The following is a 21,179-nucleotide window of genomic DNA, read 5'->3' as shown; positions in this document are numbered from 1 at the left end:
GTTTTAACATGAGTAAACTTAAACTTTGTTTAAAACAAATGTGAAAGAAGTTATGCTTGGTCTATGATCTTTCTGCACATACTACATGCATTATAAGTAATTGAGAAGATAAAAATCTCCTTGACATGAGAAATGAGACGAGCAAGGGTAGTCAAAGCACCAATTAAAAGCACTAAAAGAAGCAGCAGGGAACTGTGTGGTTGAAGGCAGTTAGGTTTAGAAATGCAGTGGCGACAGTCTCCCTAAAACGTCTGTGTGTGATCAGTGTAGCATTCATTCATTCATTCAGAAAGTATTTATAGACTGCATTGTACTACTTTTTGTTTTATTGGTGATTTCAACGAAGTTTTTAAAAGTTGAAATTGCTTCTTGAAAAGCTAGTCAATCTGTAATATAAACGTGGTTAACTACTCCCCTTCCCCCCATTAGAAAAGGAGGGGGAACTTTTAAAAAATGAAAAATGTAATTTGAAAAAAAATCTATTGTTTTTTATTTAAAAATAAAACCGTATAGTGCAGTACCTGAAATTGTCAGTGTTTAATATTTGGACAAACGAAAAAAAAGTGTTTTCACTTTTTTCCCACTGTATTAATGGTCTTAGATATCATCTAGACTTGTGGTTCTCAGCTTGGTGTTGCTGCACTTGATATAATAATAGGTGTCATTATTGGTATTACAACAACCTAATGGAAATAATGCATTCATTCTTAGAAGATTGCTTTGCTTTGGGTTAGAGCAATGAATGTCTGAATTCATATCTCAGACAGTTCTGAATCTCAGATTGGCACTGTTTGGTAGAAGGAACAGGAAGATGATTTATTACTAAAGAAATGCAGTCTGTCTGAAAGGTAGATCCTTGAAACATGGTATGCATAGAACAAAAAGAAGACAAAAGTCCTAAGTGTGAAAAGGTTGGAGAACATCCAGTCTCTTATTTTACAAATAGGAAAATTGAGGCTCAGGTGATTTTATAACTTGCCTGAGGACACTCAGTTAGAGGTAGTGAAAACTTGAACTTGTGTCTTCTGATTCTGAGGTCTGCATTTGTCACTAGACAACATATTTATTTCTATATCTATCACTTGCTGATAATTAAGGAAATTTTGAATAATGTTTTCTTAAAGAAATTCCACTAAAATTAAGTATGCATTTTCTTGAAAGAATGTTTCATATATCAGGTACCAGAATCTTTTAAAAAAAACATTTAGGATGTTTCATAACGTGGAAAATGTCCAAACTATTGTTTCAGATACCAGTTTGATATTTGGGTGGATCATGTAAAAACACTAAAGTGGCTGAGGAAGCATGTGCACTGTTTGTTTTAACAGTGGAACAGCCATCTGCTTTACATGACTTTTCTTAAGACTTAAAAAATTTACGAATAGTCCGTTTTTAAAAACACTCTCAGGCTTTTGGGGTGATGTTATTCAAGTGTATTGTTTTATTCCAAGCTTTCTGGTTTGTGTTAAGATGATTCATAGACTTTTAGAGCTGAAAGAGATTTTCAGGTTCTAGTCTAATTCATTTTACAGTTGAAGGAAACAAGGTAAAGAGACAATCTGCAACTTGAACTCTGATAGCTAAGGCTTCAGTGGAGCACACTTACCACTGAACCGTGTCATCTTTTCTTTGTTACATTTTGTGCTAATACACATTTTTTTTTTTGCTACTCTAAAAAAAATTTTAGTTTTTAAGAGCAGTTCTAGGTTTACAACAAAATTGAGAGGGAGATTCAGAGATTTCTCATATAAACCCTGTCCCCATATATGCATAACCTTTCACGTTATCAACATAACTCACTAGGTGGTACATTTTTTTTTTTTTAACAAAGGATGAACCTACATTGATATATCATGATCACTCGAAGTCCATAGTGAACCTTAGGTACATTTTATAGGTTTGGGCAAATGTGTAATGATATATATCCATCATTACAATATCGTACAGAATATTTTCACTGCCCTAAAAATCTTTTGTACGTTGTCTTTTTCTCTCTCCCTACCTCCCTTCACCCCTGACAACCACTGTTTTTCTTATTGTCTCCAGAGTTTCGCCTTTTCCAGGATCTCATGTAGTTGGAATCACAGATCTGTAACCTTTTAAGACTGGCTTCTTGCACATGGTGATAAGCATTTAATGTTCCTCCATGTCTTTTCATGATTGATAACTCATTTCTTTTTAGCTCTGAGTAATATTTCATTGTCTGGGTGTATCACAGTTTATTCACCTACTAAGGGACATCTTGGTTGCTTCTACGTTTTGGCAATTATGAATAAGGCTGTTACAAACATCTGTATGCAGATTTTTACATGGACATAAGTTTTTAATTTCTTTGAATAGATACCAGGAAACATGATTGCTGGTAAGAGTATGTTTACTTTTGTAAGAAACCACCAACCTACCTACCAGAGTGGTTGTACCATTGTGCATTCCTATTGACAATGAGTTGGAGTTGCTTTAACTCCTGACCAACATTTGGTGGTGATGTCAATGTTTCAGATTTTGGCCATTCTAATAGGTGTGTAGTGATATCTGGTGTTTTGGTTTGTTCGTTTTTTTGCGGTACGTGGGCCTCTCACTGCTGTGGCCTCTCCCGTTGCGGAGCACAGGCTCCGGATGCGCAGGCCCAAGCGGCCATGGCTCACGGGCCCAGCCGCTCTGTGGCATGTGGGATCCTCCCGGACCGGGGCACGAACCCATGTCCCCTGCATCGGCAGGCGGACTCTCAACCACTGCACCACCAGGGAAGCCCCTATTAAATGTATCTTTTGCACATATTTTCTCCCAGTCTGTGACTTCTAATTCTCTTGATAATATCTTTTATAGAGCAGAAGTTTTTAATTTTAATGAAGTCCAGCTTATCAATTATTTTTTCATGGATCTTGTCTTTGGTGTTATATCTGAAAAGGCATTACCATACCCAAGGTCATCTAGATTTTGTCCTATGTTATCTTCTAGGAGTTTTATAGTTTTGCATTTTACATATATTACTATGAGTTTTGTGAAGGATGTAAGGTCGGTGTCTAGATTAATTTTTTTACATGTGGATGTCCAGTTTTTCCAGCATCATTTGTTGAAGAGACTGTTTTTGCTCCATTGTATTGCCTTTGCTCCTTTGTCAAAGATCAATTGACTGTGTTTATGGGGGTCCATTTCTGGGCTCTCTCTTCTGTTCCACTGATCTGTTTGTCTGTTCTTTCACCCGTACCACATTATCTTGATTTGTAGTAAGTCTTGAAGTCGGGTAGCATCAGTCCTCCAGATTTGTTGTTCACCTTCAGTACAGGCTTGGCTATTACAGGATTTTTGCCTCTCTATATAAACTTTAGAATCAGTTTGTTGATATCCATAAAATAACTTGCTGGGATTTTGATTGGGATTGCATTGAATCTATAGGTCAATTTAGGAGGAACTGACATCTTGACAATATTGAGTCTTTTTATCCATGAACATGGAATATCTCTTCATTTATTTAGCTTTTCTTGATTTTGTTCATCAGAGTTTTGTAGTTTTCTTCATACAGATCTGTATATATTTTGTTACATTTATACCTAAGTATCACATTTTTGGGAGGTGCTAATATAAATGGTATTGTGTTTTTAATTTCAAATTACACTTGTTCATTGTTGATATATAAGATATTTACTATCCATAATTTTATTTTATTTTTTTGAATTTTATTTTTTTATATAGCATGTTCTTATTAGTTATCTATTTTATACATATTAGTATATGTCAATCCCAATCTCCCAATTCATCCCACCACCGCCACTCCCCCACCCCTGACTTTCCCCCCTTGGTGTCCATGTATTTGTTCTCTACATCTGTGTCTCTATTTCTGCCGTGCAAACCGGTTCATCTGTTCCATTTTCTCTTAACAGTTTTTAAGTGTGTAGTACGATAGCGTTAACTGTAAGCACAGTGTTGTACAGCAGATCTCTAGAACTTTTTCATCTTGCATGACTGAAATGCTGTACTCATTGAATAGCAGCTCTCCATTTCCCCTGTGTCATTCTGCTTCCGGTTTCTGTGAGTGTGACTACTTGATGTACCTCATCTATGTGAAATCAAGTAGTTTTGTCGTCTCTGACTGGCTTATATCACTTAGCATCAGCTCCTCAAGGTTCATTTGTGCCGTTGCATATGATGGGATTTCATTCTTTTTTATGACTGAATAATATTCTATGATGTTTATAAACCACACTTTCTTTATCCATTCAACCATTGATAGGCATTTAGGTTATTTCCACTTCCCGACTGTTGTGAATAATGCTGCAGTGAACACTAGAGTGCAAATATCTCTTTGAGAACTTGTTTTCAATTTCTTTTGGATAAATACCCGCAAGCGGGATTGCTGTTTCATGTGGTAGTTCCTTTTGTAATTTTTTGAGGTAGCTCCATCCATAGTGGCTGCACCATTTTATATTCCCACCAACAGCGCACAAGGGTTCCAGTTTCTCCATACCTTTGTCAACGCTTATTTCCTTTTTGTTAAAATAATGGCCATCCTACCAGGTGTGAAGTCATACTTCATTGTGGTTTTGCGTTTGCATTTCTCTAATCATCAGTGATGTTGGGCATCTTTTCATATCTGTTGACCATTTGTATGTCTTCTTTGAAGAAGTGTCTGTTCAAGTTCTTTCTTTGCACATTTTCAACCAGGTTATTAGTCTTCTTGTATTAAATTGCAGGAGTTCCTTATATATTTTGGATATTAGCTCATTATAAGATAGATGGTTTGCAGGTATTTTCTGTCATTCCATAAATTGCCTTTTCGCACTGTTCATTGTTTCCTTTTCTGTGCAGAAGCATTTTAGTTTGACATCATCCCGCTTGGTCTATTTTTGCATTTTTTGACCTGTGCTTTTGGTATCACATCTAAGAAATCATTGCCTAGACCAATGTTATAAAACTTTTCCCCTATGTTTTCTTCTAGGAGTATTATAGTTTGGGGTCTTATGTTTAAGTCTTTAATCCATTTTGAGTTAATTTTTGTGTATGGTATAAAATAAGGATCCAATTCCATCCTTTTGTATGTGGATATCCAGTTTCCCCATTTGTTAAAGAAACTGTTCTTTCCTCATTATGTAGTCTTGGCACCATTGTTGAAGATCAGTTGACCATATATGTGTATTATTTCTAGGTTCTCTAATCTGTTCCATTGGTCTGTGTGTCTGTATTTATGCCAGTATTCTAGTGTTTTGATTACTGTAGCTTTCTAATATATTTTTAAATCGGTAAGTGTGATGCCTCCAGCTTTTTTCTTCTTTCTCAAGATTGATTTGGCTATTCAAGGTCTTTTGTAGTTCCATATGAAATTTAGGATTTTAAAAAATTTCTGTAAAAAAATGCCACTGGGATTTAGATAGGAATGGCATTGAATCGATAGATTGTTTTGGTAGTCTGGACATTTTAATAATATTACATTTCACAATCCATGAACACAGGATCTCTTTTCATTTATTTGTGTGTTCTTTCATTTCTTTCAGCAGTATTTTATAATTTTCAGTGTATAAGTTTTTACCTTTTTGGTTAAGAAAATTCCTAAATATTTTATTCTTTTTGATGCTATTGTAAATGTAATTGTTTTTGTAATTTCCTTTTCAGATTGTTTATTGTTAGTGTATAGAAAAACAACTGATTTTTGTCTGTTGACTTTATGTATTGCTACTTGGCTGAATTCATTTATTCTAGCAGGTTTTTTTGTGTGGAATCTTTCATGTTTTCTATATATAAGATTATATAATCTGCCAATAGAGATAATTTTACTTCTTCTTTTCCAGTTTGCGTGCTTTTTATTTCTTTTTCTTGCCTAATTCCTCTGGTTAGAAATTCCAGTATTTGTTGAATAAAAGTGTCAGAAATGGGGATTCTTGCCTTGTTCCTGATTTTAGAGGAAGAGCTGGACTATTTTTTTTAATGTATTCACTCTGACCCCAAATTTTTATTTTTCAGAATTTGTCCTTCATAAATCTTGTTTCCTTAATTTCTGCTATGGACTATTTTTATGAAGTTTATTTCTCTTGCAGAATGAAGCCTCTGGTTGTCAGCTCTCAGAGGGAGAATCTTTAGCATGCTCATGGTCACATAGAATGACAGATTTCGTAGGGCTCTCTTTTGTTCTCTTTCTGATCTGTTAAGCTTTTTGCCTCTATTATGGTATAACACTCAGCTGTTAGGCTCCACTAATTGTAGCATATAGCCCTATTGTTTTCTTAGAACATAATAAATTGCTCTCATTCTGATACAATTAAATTTGGTCCCTTTTCAGGAGAGTTTTCAGTATCAGTTGTCTTCCAGTGATCTGACTCTTACTTTATTTATTTATTTATGGCTGTGTTGGGTCTTCGTTTCTGTGCGAGGGCTTTCTCTAGTTGCGGCAAGCGGGGTCCACTCTTCATCGCGGTGCGCGGGCCTCTCACTATCGCGGCCTCTCTTGTTGCGGAGCACAGGCTCCAGACGCGCAGGCTCAGTAATTGTGGCTCATGGGCTTAGTTGCTGTGCGGCATGTGGGATCTTTCCAGACCAGGGCTCGAACCCGTGTCCCCTGCCAACCACTGCGCCACCAGGGAAGCCCCTAAGGAGAGTTTTTGAAGCCGGTATTTCAGATTTGTTCTGTCCCTTTGGGCATTCTTCTTAGCTGTCTCTTTCCCTGGTTCTTTCTGGGAAATTAGCTGGTTTACGTTGGAACTTGCTGCTGCTTTCATGAAGCTACTAGACTCCTGTGAATTGCTGAGCACCCAAATCTCCAGTGTTTTCAAGAGTGCCCTTAGGCTTGAACTTCCCTACATTCCATTTAAAATAAAGTCACTTCCTTTGGGAAGGCTTCAGAGCTCTGTTCTTATGGACTACCTCAACCCTGGGCAGAATTCTGAGTCCCTGTTCTGGAGTGGGAATGGGGACAGTGGCCCACTTCTCTGAGAGTGACACCCCTGCTTTGTGAGCAGGGTGTTGGTCAGGGGAGGTAATCTCTGGTGTTCTTGGTTTGCCTTTTCTGACATGAACTTCCATCCTATGAGCAAGCTGAGGAGAGAGCAGTCAGTTCTCAAGTGTTCTCAGCCTGTTGTGCCTGTGTGGAGCTTTCCCTGTATGAGTGGTGGCTGGGTGGAAGAAGGGATTGCCTGACTTTTTGTCTGTATACATGAGGAATTTAACTTTTGAAGCTTGGAGCTGGGGAAGTGAGAAATTCTGGTGGCCTGCCGTTCTGGTGAGATACCATATTACTTATAGGTGGTTGAGGAGAAAAAGAGCCCCATCTTTGTAGCTGCATGTGATGGACAGAATGGGTCATGGCTCAAGTGCCAAAGACTTTTATTCTTATTGAGATTTGTTAGATATTCCTGAATAAATGTGCAGTGATTTCTGATGCAAAACCTGGAGCTAGGCTAGGTGTCACAGGTTGAGGGCATAGTCCTCTACAAGACTGCTTCACTTCAGACAACAGCCACTATTGGGAGGATTTCCAAAGCCACCCTCACTTCTGACCAACTGGCTATAAATTTAAATTCAAGGCTTCCCACTACCCTTTAGATTTGATAATTCACTAGAATGACTCACAGAACTTAGGAAAGTCTTTTACTTACGATTACAGTATTGTTATAGCAAAAATGATTCAAGTCAGAACTAGCTAAAAGAAAGAGACACATAGGGTAAGATCTGGAGGGTCCCAAACACAAAGCTTCTGGTATACTTTTTTTGATGTCCTTTTCCCATGGAGTCAGGAATGTGTCACTCCCTACCCAGTGATGTGTAATATGCACAGAGTATTGCCTGCTAAGCACTCAGTTTCCAGAGTTGTGCAATTTTTGTGGGCATTTATTTCACAGGCATAACTGATTGAGTCACTGGCCATGAGGTTGATAACAATCTCCAGCCCTCCTCCCCCTCCTCAGAGGTTGGGCTGCTACCATGGGACTCAAAGCTCCAACCCTCTAATCACATAGTTGGTTTTTCTGACATAACCGTCCCCCATTCTGAGTCATCTTGTTGCATAAACTCTGACGTGGTCCAAGGGGTGCCCCATGAGTAACAAAGACACTCCTGTCACTCATGAAATTCTAAGGATTTAGAGGCTGTCTCCCAGGAAGTGGGGACAAAGTCCAGCCAAATTCTCTATTACATGGGAGAATGTTTTATTTGTTATATGCCCTTATGTTCAATTTCCAGGGACTTAAAAATATTTTAAAATGAATATTCTCTAGTTTTGGCTGTTTGTTGGGGTGGGTCCGTAGATCTCCACATGTCATCTTTTGGAAATAGAATGTCCTGCTTTCTTTTGATTAATATTTATAAGATATGTCTTTTTTCCTCATCCTTTTACTCTCAGCTTACCTATATAATTATATTTGAAGTGAATTTCTTTTAGGCAGCATGTAGTTGGGTCATATTTTTAATCTACTCTGACAATCTCCTTTTAATTGGTATATTTAGATCATTTATATTTAATGTAATTATTGATATGTTAGGACTTAAGTCTGACATCTTATTTACTTTTTCTTTTTTTTTTTAAGTAGGGTTTTAAAAATATTTATTTATTTATTTTTGGCTGCATTGGGTCTTCGTTGCTGCGTGCGGGCTTTCTCTAGTTCTGGCAGACAGGGGTTGTACTCTTCAGTGTGTCACACAGGCTTAGTTGCTCCGTGGCATGTGGGATCTTCGCGGACCAGGGCTCGAACCTGTGTCTCCTGCATTGGCAGGCAGATTCTTAACCACTGCACCACCAGGAAAGTCCTTATTTACTTACTCTATTCTTCTGTTTTCTTTTTCTTACTCCCTATGGGTTACTTGATCACTTTTTAGAATTCTAGTTCAGTTTCCACACTCTGATTCCTTTGGTGCCCAAGGTGGGGGACTCCTTTTTATTGCTGGATGGAGTAGGAATTCTGGTCCCTGCATGGCCTTCACTGACACCACAGCGGGGATAACCTTGTTACCACTAAGTGATGATTAAAGTCCTGACTCTCCACTCTTCCTCTTCTGACGCCACTCGTTACTGCCAGATTGGGGTAGAAGTCCAGGCTCCCTGTGTGGTCTTCACTGAGACCATGGGGTGGGATCATAATTCCTGCTTCATAGGGTCATTGTGAGGATTACTGAGCTAATATATGCAAAGCCTGCTATCTAGTAAGGACCGCATGAGTTTTAGCTATAATTATGACTGTTTTGTGAGCTCTTGTAACAGAGGCTCAGGATGCTAACAGAAGGATACTGTTGGGGCTGCTGTGTTAGGCATTTCAGTATGTGTTTCTTCCTGCTGAGGGATTGGTCATTTGTGTCATGTGGCAATATACATAATCCGTTTTTAGTCTTTTTTACGTCTTAGGGAAATAGTCACTAATGGATTTTTTCCTGTGAAGAAAGATAACTAGTGAGGATGATCTTTATTTTACCAGCAATGTTTTTATCCCGTTTGAATAAACTTAATAATTGAACATGACTCATTGTCTTCACAAGCTGCTCTCACACTTCATTATCACCGCAGAAGTTTTGTCCTACTCAGTAGAAATATTCACAGTTGTATCTTCATGGAAAATGTTGAGCCTTGAACACATTTCTGCTACATAAGCCAACTGAGACCTTCTTTACTATTAAGATGAATGTGAGTTTATTCACCATACTCAGGGTCCTGCCCTTCGTAATTATAAACTTTGTATTTTTCTCTTTTAAAGAAAATAACAATTCAACCGTGGGTTTGAAAACTCTGACTGGCCCCTTTCTTTGGCTAAGCTAGTGTACATTTGTGTAATAGAACTGGCTTTCCAAAGGCATTGCCCAGTTCATTTCAAATTGTTTTCTTAAAAAGTGAAAAGATGAATATTCAAAAAAACTCTTTTGTTGCTGTTATTGTTGTTTTTGTTTTATTAAAGAAAATGTATCATTTACCATTTCGTTCCCTCCCCCCCCTAAATTGCACAGCTGATACAGTCAAGGCACAGTCTCTTTCAGGTGTGCTGGCGGCTGCATCATGCTGTCCTGTCGGGCCTCTGCCCTGGAGTTCCACCTCTGTGGATCAGGAATGGACTAAGCACTTTTCCTTCTTGGCACTGTGCTCACCACAAGACTTGCATATCTTCCGAAAAGTTCTTTGTCAGTAGTTCTATTCATGAGCATTCACCAAATTAATAACTTTTCACATACATCATGTTAAATGGAGCAAAAAAAAATAAGACCAATAAAATACACAAATTAACAAAGTCAGTGCTTTCATCCAACTCAAGGGCAAGAGCCAGGTTAATTTTCTTTTTTTTTTTTTTTTTTTTTTTTTTCTTTGCGGTACGCAGGCCTCTCACTGCCGTGGCCTCTCCCGTTGCGGAGCACAGGCTCCGGACACGCAGGCTCAGCGGCCATGGCTCACGGGCCCAGCCGCTCCACGGCATGTGGGATCTTCCCAGACCGGGGCACGAACCCGTGTCCCCTGCATCGGCAGGCGGACTCTCAACCACTGCGCCACCAGGGAAGCCCAAGCCAGGTTAATTTTCACCACTGATTTAAGTTATGCTTTTTGAGTACATTAAAATACATCATTTTGTTCCTTCATTCAATAATGACTCTTTTTTAAATGTAGCTGTTTCTTTTAATCCAGATAGGTTTAGTCTCATCTATACCATAAGATGTGACCAGATTTTCGCTAGTTGAGACTTCACCTGCCAAGGTGATTCTGAAACTGACCTTAAAAAAGGAACTTCTGACAAATTATTTACCTGTTTGTTTTACTTTTTCATTGTATTTCTTTTATCCAGCATTTCCTTTCTTAGTTTAATTTTCAGAAGTTTCCCTCAAATTTTGCATTATTAATATTTGTCTCCATTTAAATAGTTGCTTAAAAATCAGGCAGAACTAGGGACCCAAGGCCCTCCACTGGAAGACCAGCTAGATAACGAGCTGTGTGGGAAGAGAGAAGTGGGGTCCCACCAAAATATCCCCGTTTCATTCATCTCAACAGCAGGGCCATGGGAAGGAGGGATTTCTAAGTTCCAAACAGCCTAGCAGCTTAAAGATCATGCAGAGGATGGATTGTCTATCCCTCTACTCCATGAGGATGGCCATGGTGGTCCAGTAGGTTCTTTCTTGGGTCGCATGTACTCTCACCTAATAAATGACCTCAAGCTTCTCTGGCAAAGAACAGAATCCCAGCCATGGGGCCCACACCCCCATCAGGTTCTCTCTTACTCTCACGGAACGAGAGGCCAAGCAGCCAGAGCCTGGGGAGCCAGGGCTGCACGTTAGGCACATCAGTGGTCAAAGCTGGAGCCCTCAAGGTCCTCTCTACCTTGAGGTCTCAGCACTGCTTTGTTCTAGGACCTCTGTTCTGGGAGATGCCCAGAGCAGCATAACGATGCTTTCATGTAGTTGGGTTTTTAAAACTTTTTAAAGTTGTAAAAATGGTACAGAGAGGTTGTGTGTACCCATCACTCAGCTTCTCCCAGTGGTGACATCTTAGGTAATTATAGTACATTATCGAAACGAGGAAATTGACACAGGTATGATACAATGAACTAGACTACAGACCTTACCTGGATTTTGTGAGTTTTCATATAAATGTCTTTTTAAAATCACTGTCCAACTGATAAATCTTGCTGTTTTTGCTCATTCTTTTCTCAGATTTCCTGTTTTGAACCAGCAGTTTATTTTCCAGGTTTTAGGAATTTTTCAATTATAATTTTTTGAAACTTTAAACTTAAGGTTTTTTAAATTAGAGTGATGAGATTTTGCCGCCATCAGGACGCACAGGGGAAATTCAGTGAGCAGCAAATGCTAGGAGCGGTGGACTTTACTTCTACAACAGGAAAACCAGTCACATAATGTATTTATACCTGACTGCCACTTGAAACTTTGGACGAGAGAAGATTAAAATAAAACTCATTAAGAATCTATTTTGCCAGTAGCAACCAAGTAACTTTTGAGATAGCCAGTTCTAAATTGGCAGGCACACACCCTCAAAACCTGGGGTGTGTTTTAAGATACTTGATGCCAGTCAGGAAGCAGGACTCTGTCTTCTGAGGTAGTACTAAACAAAACGTCTGATTGGAGAAGGAACAAAGTTCTGAGGCATCAGCTTTCAAAACACATAGAAATAATTGGCTTTCTTCTTAAAATGTGGCGAGTCATCCTTGATGGTGTCTACATAGGAGCAGAGTCTACCCACACGTGTTAAATCTCAGTCCGAAGAACCCACCACCGTTTCTGCTCTTTCTTTCATTTACGAAAGTATTTTACCTCTGTGTGAATTATAACTTTTTGTTATGAAAAACTCACTGTGACAGAGTAGACCTGAGTACTCTTGGGTATTTGAATATTTATAAACAGAACATGGAGTCCAACAGTATTGTGGCAAGAATTCAAGGTAATTTATGGAAACAAGCAGTAAGATTTCTCTCTCAGAGCTTTGGTATAAAAAGTGACAAGTTCGGGGCTTCCCTGGTGGCGCAGTGGTTGAGAGTCCGCCTGCCAATGCAGGGGACACGGGTTCGTGCCCTGGTCCGGGAAGATCCCACATGCCGCGGAGCGGCTGGGCCCGTGAGCCATGGCCGCTGAGCCTGTGCGTCCGGAGCCTGTGCTCCGCAACGGGAGAGGCCACAACGGTGAGAGGCCCGCGTACCGCAAAAAAAAAAAAAAAAAAAGTGACAAGTTCATTTTATTAAGCAATAGCTATGTGTTCATTCCACAGACTTGCAGAGAAATCCCTCTTTATAGACTAATAGTAACCACTTGTACCAGTGAAGTGACATTATCTTTCTTGCTCCGTTGACTTGCCCTGTTGTTCTGATACCCCTGATACCACTGTTCTTCAGCCTCTGGAAGAGTTATGATGTTAGTGAACATCAAAAGGCCAGGTTCTGCTAAGTTTGTTTATCTGTACATATGATAAGACGTTTTAGTAGATCTCAATTCAAAATGTCCTCTTCAGCTCTTCCAGTAAGAACTGGAGCTCCAGGAAGATGCTGCAGGAGGGTTTGCGTGCTGGAGGGTTTACACACCTATTTGAGAGAAACGTAAACCTAATGGGGAAAACAAGTAAAAAGGGCACCATGGCCTGGCATTCCTTATTTGTAAGATGTCGCAGTCCCTGGCAAGTTGGGGCTTTTAAAATCCTGTGCGAACATCGTATAACCTAGGGAGATTTTGGTGAGGCAATCTCTGGAACATCTAAGAACAACCATGATGACATTGGTCAACCATGGAACCAATCTGGGTAAACCTCAGTCTTGGAGTTTACTTCCTGGATTAAACCTAGGTGTTTGGAACTGGCTGGACATTGCATTTTGTGCTCTTCTTGTTCTTTCGGGGGCCGTTTAATGTAATGTTTAAGTATCCAAGCTCTAGTGACAGACTACCTGGAGTTAAAGTCTAGCATTGCTAATCATTATCCATACGACCTTGGCTGTGTTTTGTGACTTCTCTGTGCTTCAGTTTTTTCATCTATAATATAGAGAAATAAAAATCCATTTCATATGGTTGTTGTGGGGTTTAAATGAGATAATGCGTGTAAAGAGCTAGAATAGTGCCAGTGTTGTATCTGCGGTGTAGCCACGTACAGTGGTTTCAGATCGACAGTATTGAGATGGGAGTATTGGGGCTTCTCTGGTGGCGCGGTGGTTGGGAGTCCGCCTGCGGATGCAGGGGACGTGGGTTTGTGCCCCGGTCTGGGAGGATCCCACATGCCGCCGAGCGGCTGGGCCCGTGAGCCATGGCCGCTGAGCCTGCGCGTCCGGGGCCTGTGCTCCGCAGCGGGAGAGGCCACAACAGTGAGAGGCCCGCGTACCGCAAAAAAAAATAAAATAAGATGGGAGTATTAAAGGCAAAATCAGGGACGGAAGGTAGATGATGGGAGAACGGGTTCAGGACATCTGCAGGTAGAGGGTAAATATAACAGATATAACAAGCCTGAGCAAGGGAATACCTTCCAAGGCCATGAGCAAAACTGAGGTCAAAGCCAACAGGAAAAAAGGCTTGGGCCTGTGAGGTGGTCACATGGGAGAAAGTTTATCTGTGCGGTAATCAAGTAAATGTAAATTAATATAACAATGAATGTTGTAGAGTGGCAGTAATTATTTAGAATAACTAAAACCCGTTTTGACAGACGTGTAGGAAAACAGGTTTTAGTCACCCATTGCTAATAGAAGAATAAATGGATATAGTTTTTCAGGAGACAGTCGAAAGTCCTTAAACATGTATATCTGAACTTACTCTTTGAATCTGCTTTTCGGTCTTTACCCTACTGAAAAGTGACTTAAATTTACAACAGGAAGAACCTAAATGAATTGTGACTGATCCAAACACTGTTACTAATATTCATGTTGAAAATCATTCGGTAGTTGACTGCATAAATCCACAAGTGCCTTTACAGTCTTTCAATGGCTGTTACATCACTTGAGCTCTGCAGAAAGGAATCTTCTTTATGCATGAAGAAAAGTCGATTCAGGCTTTACTGTAGAATAAGGGAGCCTGTACTCTGCATGAGTTCTTATACTGTGATGTAATGCCTCTCTTGAGTGTTGGGAGAGCATTTTCTTTGCTTTATAATATTGCTCTTGGCAAGCCCATTACTTCTGTATAATAGCAGTACTGAGATAATGCTGTTACTTTCCTGATTTCTTAAATTGAGTATAGAATTTAGAGTCATACATTGAGTTATTCTTTAAGTAAGAATTACATATGGTGTTTTTGCAGCTAGTGAAAAAATTAAAAAATTAATAATATGACATAGCACTTAATCAAACTGGCAAATATTTTTACTTTGTTGAGATAAAATTGAAGTATAATAAACTGCACATATGTGTACAGTTTGATCAGTGTTGACATAGGACTGTTTTTGCTACACTTCTGATACCAAATGTATAGGCATTTTCCCCCCCATACCAACCCATTCTCCAATTTTCCAGGCACTAACAGGGTGTCCTACAGTTCAGTTCTGACATTTCCCGGAATTAGCACAGACTCCGCAGATTAAGGGCTCCGCCACACAAGATGCCCCACTTCGGCCAGTCACAAGTCCCATGTTGCCACCGGTACTCCTGACCAACTGGCTATAAATTCAGGGGGTTCCCACATCTTCCTTCTCAAGTTCGATAATTTGCTAGAACAGCTCACAGAACTTGGGAAGATACTATCACTGGTTTATTATAAAGGAATTTAAAACAAAAAGCCAGATGAAGAGGTACACAGGATGAGGTTCGAAAAGCTCTAGAGCACAGAAGCTTCTGTCCCCATGGAGTTGGGGAGCCCGATCCTCCCGGCATGTGGATGTGTTCAAACCTCAGAAGGTTCCCAGACCTCCTCATTTAGGGGTTTTGTGGTGGCTCCATTATGTAGGCATGACTGATTAAAATGCTGACCGCTAATGATTGAACTCAAATCTCCAGCTCCTCTCACCTCCCCAGATGTCAGGTGGTGGGGCTAAAAGTACCTTTTTTTCCTATTTTGGTATTAGATATTATTAAAAAAATCTTTGCCACTTAACGGCACTAACAGAGAACAGTGGCAAGGATTTTTTTTTTTTTTTTTTGGGGTACGCGGGCCTCTCACTGTTGTGGCCTCTCCTGTTGCGGAGCACAGGCTTCGGACGCTCAGGCTCAGCGGCCATGGCTCACGGGCCCAGCTGCTCCACGGCATGTGGGATCCTCCCAGACCGGAGCATGAACCCGTGTCCCCTGCATCGGCAGGCGGACTCTCAACCACTGCGCCACCAGGGAGGCCCCAAGGATTTTTTAATAATAATGTCCAGTACCAAAGTAGGAAAGAGAAACTTGCATATATTAGTATGGAAGCGTGAAATTGGCACTGCTGTTGGAGTTGTACCAACTTGGAGCAGTTTGTTAGTGTCAGAAAAACTAAAATGCGTATTCTTCGAACTAGCAATTCTGCTTCTAAGTGAAGGAAATCAATCTTCATGTGAATAAGGATGTAATTGCAAAAAATATGTTTCACTATATTGTTTTAATTGCATGAAAAGGAGATAAATTAGATGTCCAACAATGCGGAATTGTTTAAGGAAACAATTCATATAATGAAAATTTAAGCCTTAAAATTATTAATGAAAGTACATTGTTTTGTAAACAACAAAAGGATCATGTGGTTTTTTGTTGTTGTTTTTTTCTTTTTGCGGTACACGGGCCTCTCACCGCTGTGGCCTCTCCCGCTGCGGAGCACAGGCTCCAGACGCGCAGGCTCAGCGGCCATGGCCCACGGGCCCAGCCGCTCCGCAGCATGTGGGATCTTCCCGGACCGGGGCACGAACCCGTGTCCCCTGCATCGGCAGGCGGACTCCCAACCACTGCACCACCAGGGAAGCCCTCATGTGGTATTTTTATGTTTTAACTTATTTTTTCAAGTTAACAAAAAGGTATATAGGAAACAAGACTAAAAGTATATATATATATATTTTTTTTTTTTTTTGCGGTACGCGGGCCTCTAACTGTTGTGGCCTCTCCCATTGCGGGGCACAGGCTCCGGACGCGCAGGCTCAGCGGCCATGGCTCACGGGCCCAGCCTCTCCGCGGCATGTGGGATCTTCCCAGACCGGGGCACGAACCCGTGTCCCCTGCATCGGCAGGCGAACTCTCAACCACTGCGCCACCAGGGAAGCCCTAAAAGTATATTTTTAAAGCCAAATGAAAAAGTAGTTTCCTCTGGCTAGTGAGATTCATCTGTATTTTTTCCAATGCATATGTTTTCTTTTTAAATTTTTTTGTTGAAATTTTTCCTGGATATAAAGCTAACAAACACAAAGGCATAAGTAAATCCATAAAATGGGATTGATATGTTATTTTAAGCTATATAAATCACTTATTTTTTTGGCTGCGCCGTGCGACGTGCGGGATCTTAGTTCCCGGACCAGGGTTCGAAGCCAAGCCCCTGCAGTGGAAGCACCGAGCCCTAAGCAACTGGACCGCCGGGGACGTCCCATTTATTTTTAAAAGCAACTCCTTTATGTTTAATGCCGTCAGGATGAAGTCTCCTGGAGCTTCGCCCCTTCCTGCCTCCTCCTTCCCCCGTTGCAGTTCGCACCTCCCCCTTCTTTTTTAAAAAATTTATTTATTTATTTATCTTTGGCTGTGTTGGGTCCTCATTTCTGCGTGAGGGCTTTCTCCAGTTGTGGCAAGCGGGGGCCACTCTTCATCGCGGTGCGCGGGCCTCTCCCTGCCGCGGCCTCTCTTCTTGTGGAGCACAGGCTCCAGACGTGGAGGCTCAGTAGTTGTGGCTCACGGGCCTAGTTGCTCCCCGGCATGTGGGATCTTCCCAGACCAGGGCTCGAACCCGTGTCCCCTGCATTGGCAGGCAGACTCTCAACCACTGCGCCACCAGGGAAGCCCCCGCACCTCCCCCTTCTTGCTTTCCTGGGCTTACTCTGCTAGTGCCCGCGTTTGCTCATGCTGCCATCTGCCTTCAGCCCTCATCCTCCCTGGCCCAGTTCTCCTCATCCGTTGAAATGTGCCGTCAGTACCACCTCCAGGAAGCCTTTGCTGAGCTCCTACCGCTCCCTAACCCACCTCTCCAGAGGCACTTACCACCCTATGTTATTTATCCGTTTCATTTTCCTCTCCTGAGAGACTGAGGGTGACTTGAGGTCAGGACAGTATTGGTTAGCACAGTGCCTGGAACCTAGTGTGTGTGTGTGTGTGTGTGTGTGTGTGTGTGTGTGTGTGTGTGTGTGTGTGTGTGTGTGTGTGTGTGTGTACAGTAGAAATAAAGGTATGATGGGATCAAACAAGCCAGAGTATTGGAAGAAATGTGAATATATTTGCATGATGGGAGCATGGGTTCCGCATGAGTATTTTAGTAGGATGGAGAGGAGAGGAGGGGCCAGGTCACTGAGGGCTTCATATGTCATCCTAAGAAGTTTAGATTTTATCGTGTAAGTGAGGGAGCCAGTGAAGACTTTAAAGTAAGAGGGTGGCTGGTCTTAGCATTTCCCCGAGTGTTAGATATTATTAATATTATGTGGAAAGCCTGGATATAAAATAAATTTGGGAAATCCTGGGTTAAACCAAGTTGAATAGATTTCTGTTCTTCTGGACTTCTCAGTCTTTACTGTGCTCATGTGCATTTTTAATCCTCCAAAAGGATGTTTGTGTGTGATATAATTTTCATTATTTCCCCAATTTATTTATCATGGAACCCTTATATTGGGGGACTATGTTATAGAACACATTTTGGGAAATGGACACTGGGGAGACTAGCAGCGGTGAAACTTTTAGTGGTTGTTAAAGTAACCCTGGCCAGAAACACTGAGGGCTTGTATCAGGAGTTTAGTGGTCGGAAACGGGGAGGCAGGACCAGGGGAATTAAGTTGTGTCTCTCAGAGCACATCCTCCAAAAGTGGTGATTTATCAGTAATTTTAAAAGATAATATCATGATTTGAGAGTCGTTAAAATCTGATCCAAAGATGTTAGAACAAGCAGTGTGAAATGTGGTTTGAAACCTCTCTGAGACAAATGGTAGTCAAAGGAAAGTGCTGTTTTTATATGTTTACAACCCTGCCAACTGATGACACAGCCCCAGGCTCACTCCTCTTGATATTAGAACCTGTGTGTGTCCTGGCTTGAACTAATGCACTTGGTGATGACGGGGCGAATTCTAGACTGCACACGGCAGTTACTTGTTTGTGGGTGACTCAAAGATGGTTGCCAGGAGTCTAGGTTGGGCAGCTGAGCAGGTGGATGGTGGTATCATGATGAGGTAAGCCAGATAGGAGACAGTTTGGGGGAGAAGATGCTCTCTCGCTTTTTGACATGTTCATGAGATAGAGTTGACGGTGGGACATAGGAGAACACCAGTAGGCCGTCAGATATAGGAGTTTGTTCCTCAGATGGTTTGGACTGACCCAGTCTTCATTTTTACCCACTGTGTCTCAATTGCTGCGTATGTTAGGGATTTTGCAGCAAAATCCATGTTAGGGATCTCTTTTATGAGATCATAAAATATTAAGTTGCAGGGTGAAGACCCTGCACATTCCTAATCTTATCCCATGTTGCACTTCCACACATCAGTTACCTGTGTTCCTCCACAGCTTCCCTACCACGTACACTTTCCCCTGAAGTCACTTCGGTGGCTTGTTTATACTAACGATTTTAGGAATATTGAAACATGCGTTATTCACCTCCAAGTAGGAGACTGCCGTTGCCTCTGCAAGCGTGGGGAAGGTGCTTGCTTACAGCGTTTCTCACTGCTCAGTCACTGTGTCAAGTGAAATCCTTGAGTTAATAATGTTATAACATGTTTCTGTTCCACTTATTTTACGTGTAATAACAGTGGTCCTTTATTTTCCTTGTAGCTCCAAAAGGAATTCTTCATTTGTCTCCTGATGTTTATCAAGAGATGGAAGCCAGCCGCCACAAAGTCATCTCTGGCACAGCTCTAGGCTATTTGTCACCCAAAGATATGAACCAACCCTCAAGCTCTTTCTTCAGTATATCTCCCACCTCGAGTAGTTCAGCTACAATTGCCAGGGAACTCCTTATGAATGGAACATCTCCTACAGCTGAAGCCATAGGTTTAAAAGGAAGTTCTCCTCCTCCCCCTTGTTCTCCAGTACAACCTTCAAAACAGCTGGAATATTTAGCAAGGATTCAAGGCTTTCAGGTATGAATTAAAAGCAAAAACAAGAAAACAAAACAATCCATTAGCCCCAAATCCTTCATCTCTGTCCATCAGAAAGCTCATTCTTGCCTGCTAGCGTGACTTCTATGCCACTTACATTGTAAATTATTAGGAACACAGAGGACACGAAAACGAGTCATGTGCACATGCCTCATTTTAAAGATTTTTCATTCTCTCCAGTAATTCTTTTGCCGCCTGGCTCTCCTCCATATTCCTCCTTCTTCTGTTTTTGATTTGTTTTTTTAAAACATTTTTTATTCTCTGTTCTGTGTCCTGCTTGGGTGCATCTATTCCCTCACTTTCCTCCCCAAACAAAATTTCTGCCTTCATACATTTGGTATTAGTATTCAGCACTAAGGCCTCCCTCATTTTACAGTAGGGTTTTCTCTAATGATGATTTTACTTTCATAGCAGTTTTGAATTTGGCATTCTATGGCTAGTAATGATTCAGGTATACCACTAAGGTACAACATCCTAGAAGTCTATTATCTTAGGAGTTAGTTAAACATGGTATTAGAACAGTAATGCTTTCTAGTTGTCTGAGGCATAAAAACATGTATCGTTTTACTGGATCGTGTTTTGAACCATCTAGGGTAGCGCCTACCTTAGACGGTACCAACAAGTCTATTTCACCGGGCAGTCTAAATCTAGCTTACAGTCCGCTTGTTGTGTATATGAATTTGGGGCTGGAAACCTTCCCCCTCCCCTCCCCGTTTAGTCAGTGTTCCCTTTTGAAAAAAAAAACCAACAATCCTTTATGAGTAGAACTTTTTAAAGAATTGTTAACTCTAGGAAGAGGAAATACCTGTGTTCTGACTTCTTAGTTGCCTTGAAAATCCTGTACTGAGCTGTAATCACTCACTTGACTGGGCGAACAGCAGCGTGCTTGTGTGTAGAAAGAGTGGACTGCTCCCTCAGATTTCATTATATTCACCCCCCTTTCCATGTTAGTCTTACTCCTTAAGACCAAAAACTGTAATTTCCTTTAGAAATCTTCTAGAAGATCTGTATTGTGTAGAATGATCATGTATTTATAAAAATTTTACAAATTTCGATATAAGAGAGAAGATCATGTGTTTTACCAAGGGGGTATTTTGCATGTTTTTTTTCTGTTTCTCATCACAGAAACCTGATTCTTTCACATCTATTGCCAGGTAGTCGTTGAGTGTTTTTACTTAGACTATTAAAGTGAAATCTAAAAAGCTGTTACCAGTTTGGGGCTCTGTCATCTGAAATTTTAAACACTTAACTTAAAAATTAAAATTTAGAACTTGTTTTCGTTGTTTACCTTAAGAATAACAATAAATCACTGTTTAAAATAAAAGGACCTTGATTCACACAGTTAAAGTACTGGAAAAGAAAAACTAAGCAATTTTTAGTTCTATCTATAATTTGCATAAGGTGGACTAGAAATAAACTGTGATGAAAAGGAATTCACTGTTTATTTACAAGTCTAGTCATTTAGAAATGTCTGAAAGTAACACTGCATTTGCATTTTTATAGAAACAAAGCACAAATTGCACTCAAGCTCTGAATTGATTTTTTGGTTGGAGATGTTCCTCTGATGTAATTTTGCTGC

The 21,179-nt window shown here is 40.6% G+C and overlaps 1 protein-coding gene across 1 annotated transcript in view; it reads left to right on the top strand.

Moving 5' to 3' along the window:
- The window catches only part of STAU2 (staufen double-stranded RNA binding protein 2), a 291,470-nt gene that overhangs the window by 140,935 nt on the left and 129,356 nt on the right, over positions 1–21,179 (top strand). The window contains exon 12 of the mRNA XM_060127718.1: positions 19,275–19,582. Within this exon, the coding sequence (XP_059983701.1) occupies positions 19,275–19,582 (308 nt within the window). The remainder of the gene's footprint in view (positions 1–19,274; positions 19,583–21,179) is intronic.

Source organism: Lagenorhynchus albirostris, chromosome 17 (assembly GCF_949774975.1).
Source record: "Lagenorhynchus albirostris chromosome 17, mLagAlb1.1, whole genome shotgun sequence".
In the NCBI taxonomy this organism is placed as follows: Eukaryota; Metazoa; Chordata; class Mammalia; order Artiodactyla; family Delphinidae; genus Lagenorhynchus; species Lagenorhynchus albirostris.
This window is presented reverse-complemented; position numbering and strand designations above follow the sequence as displayed.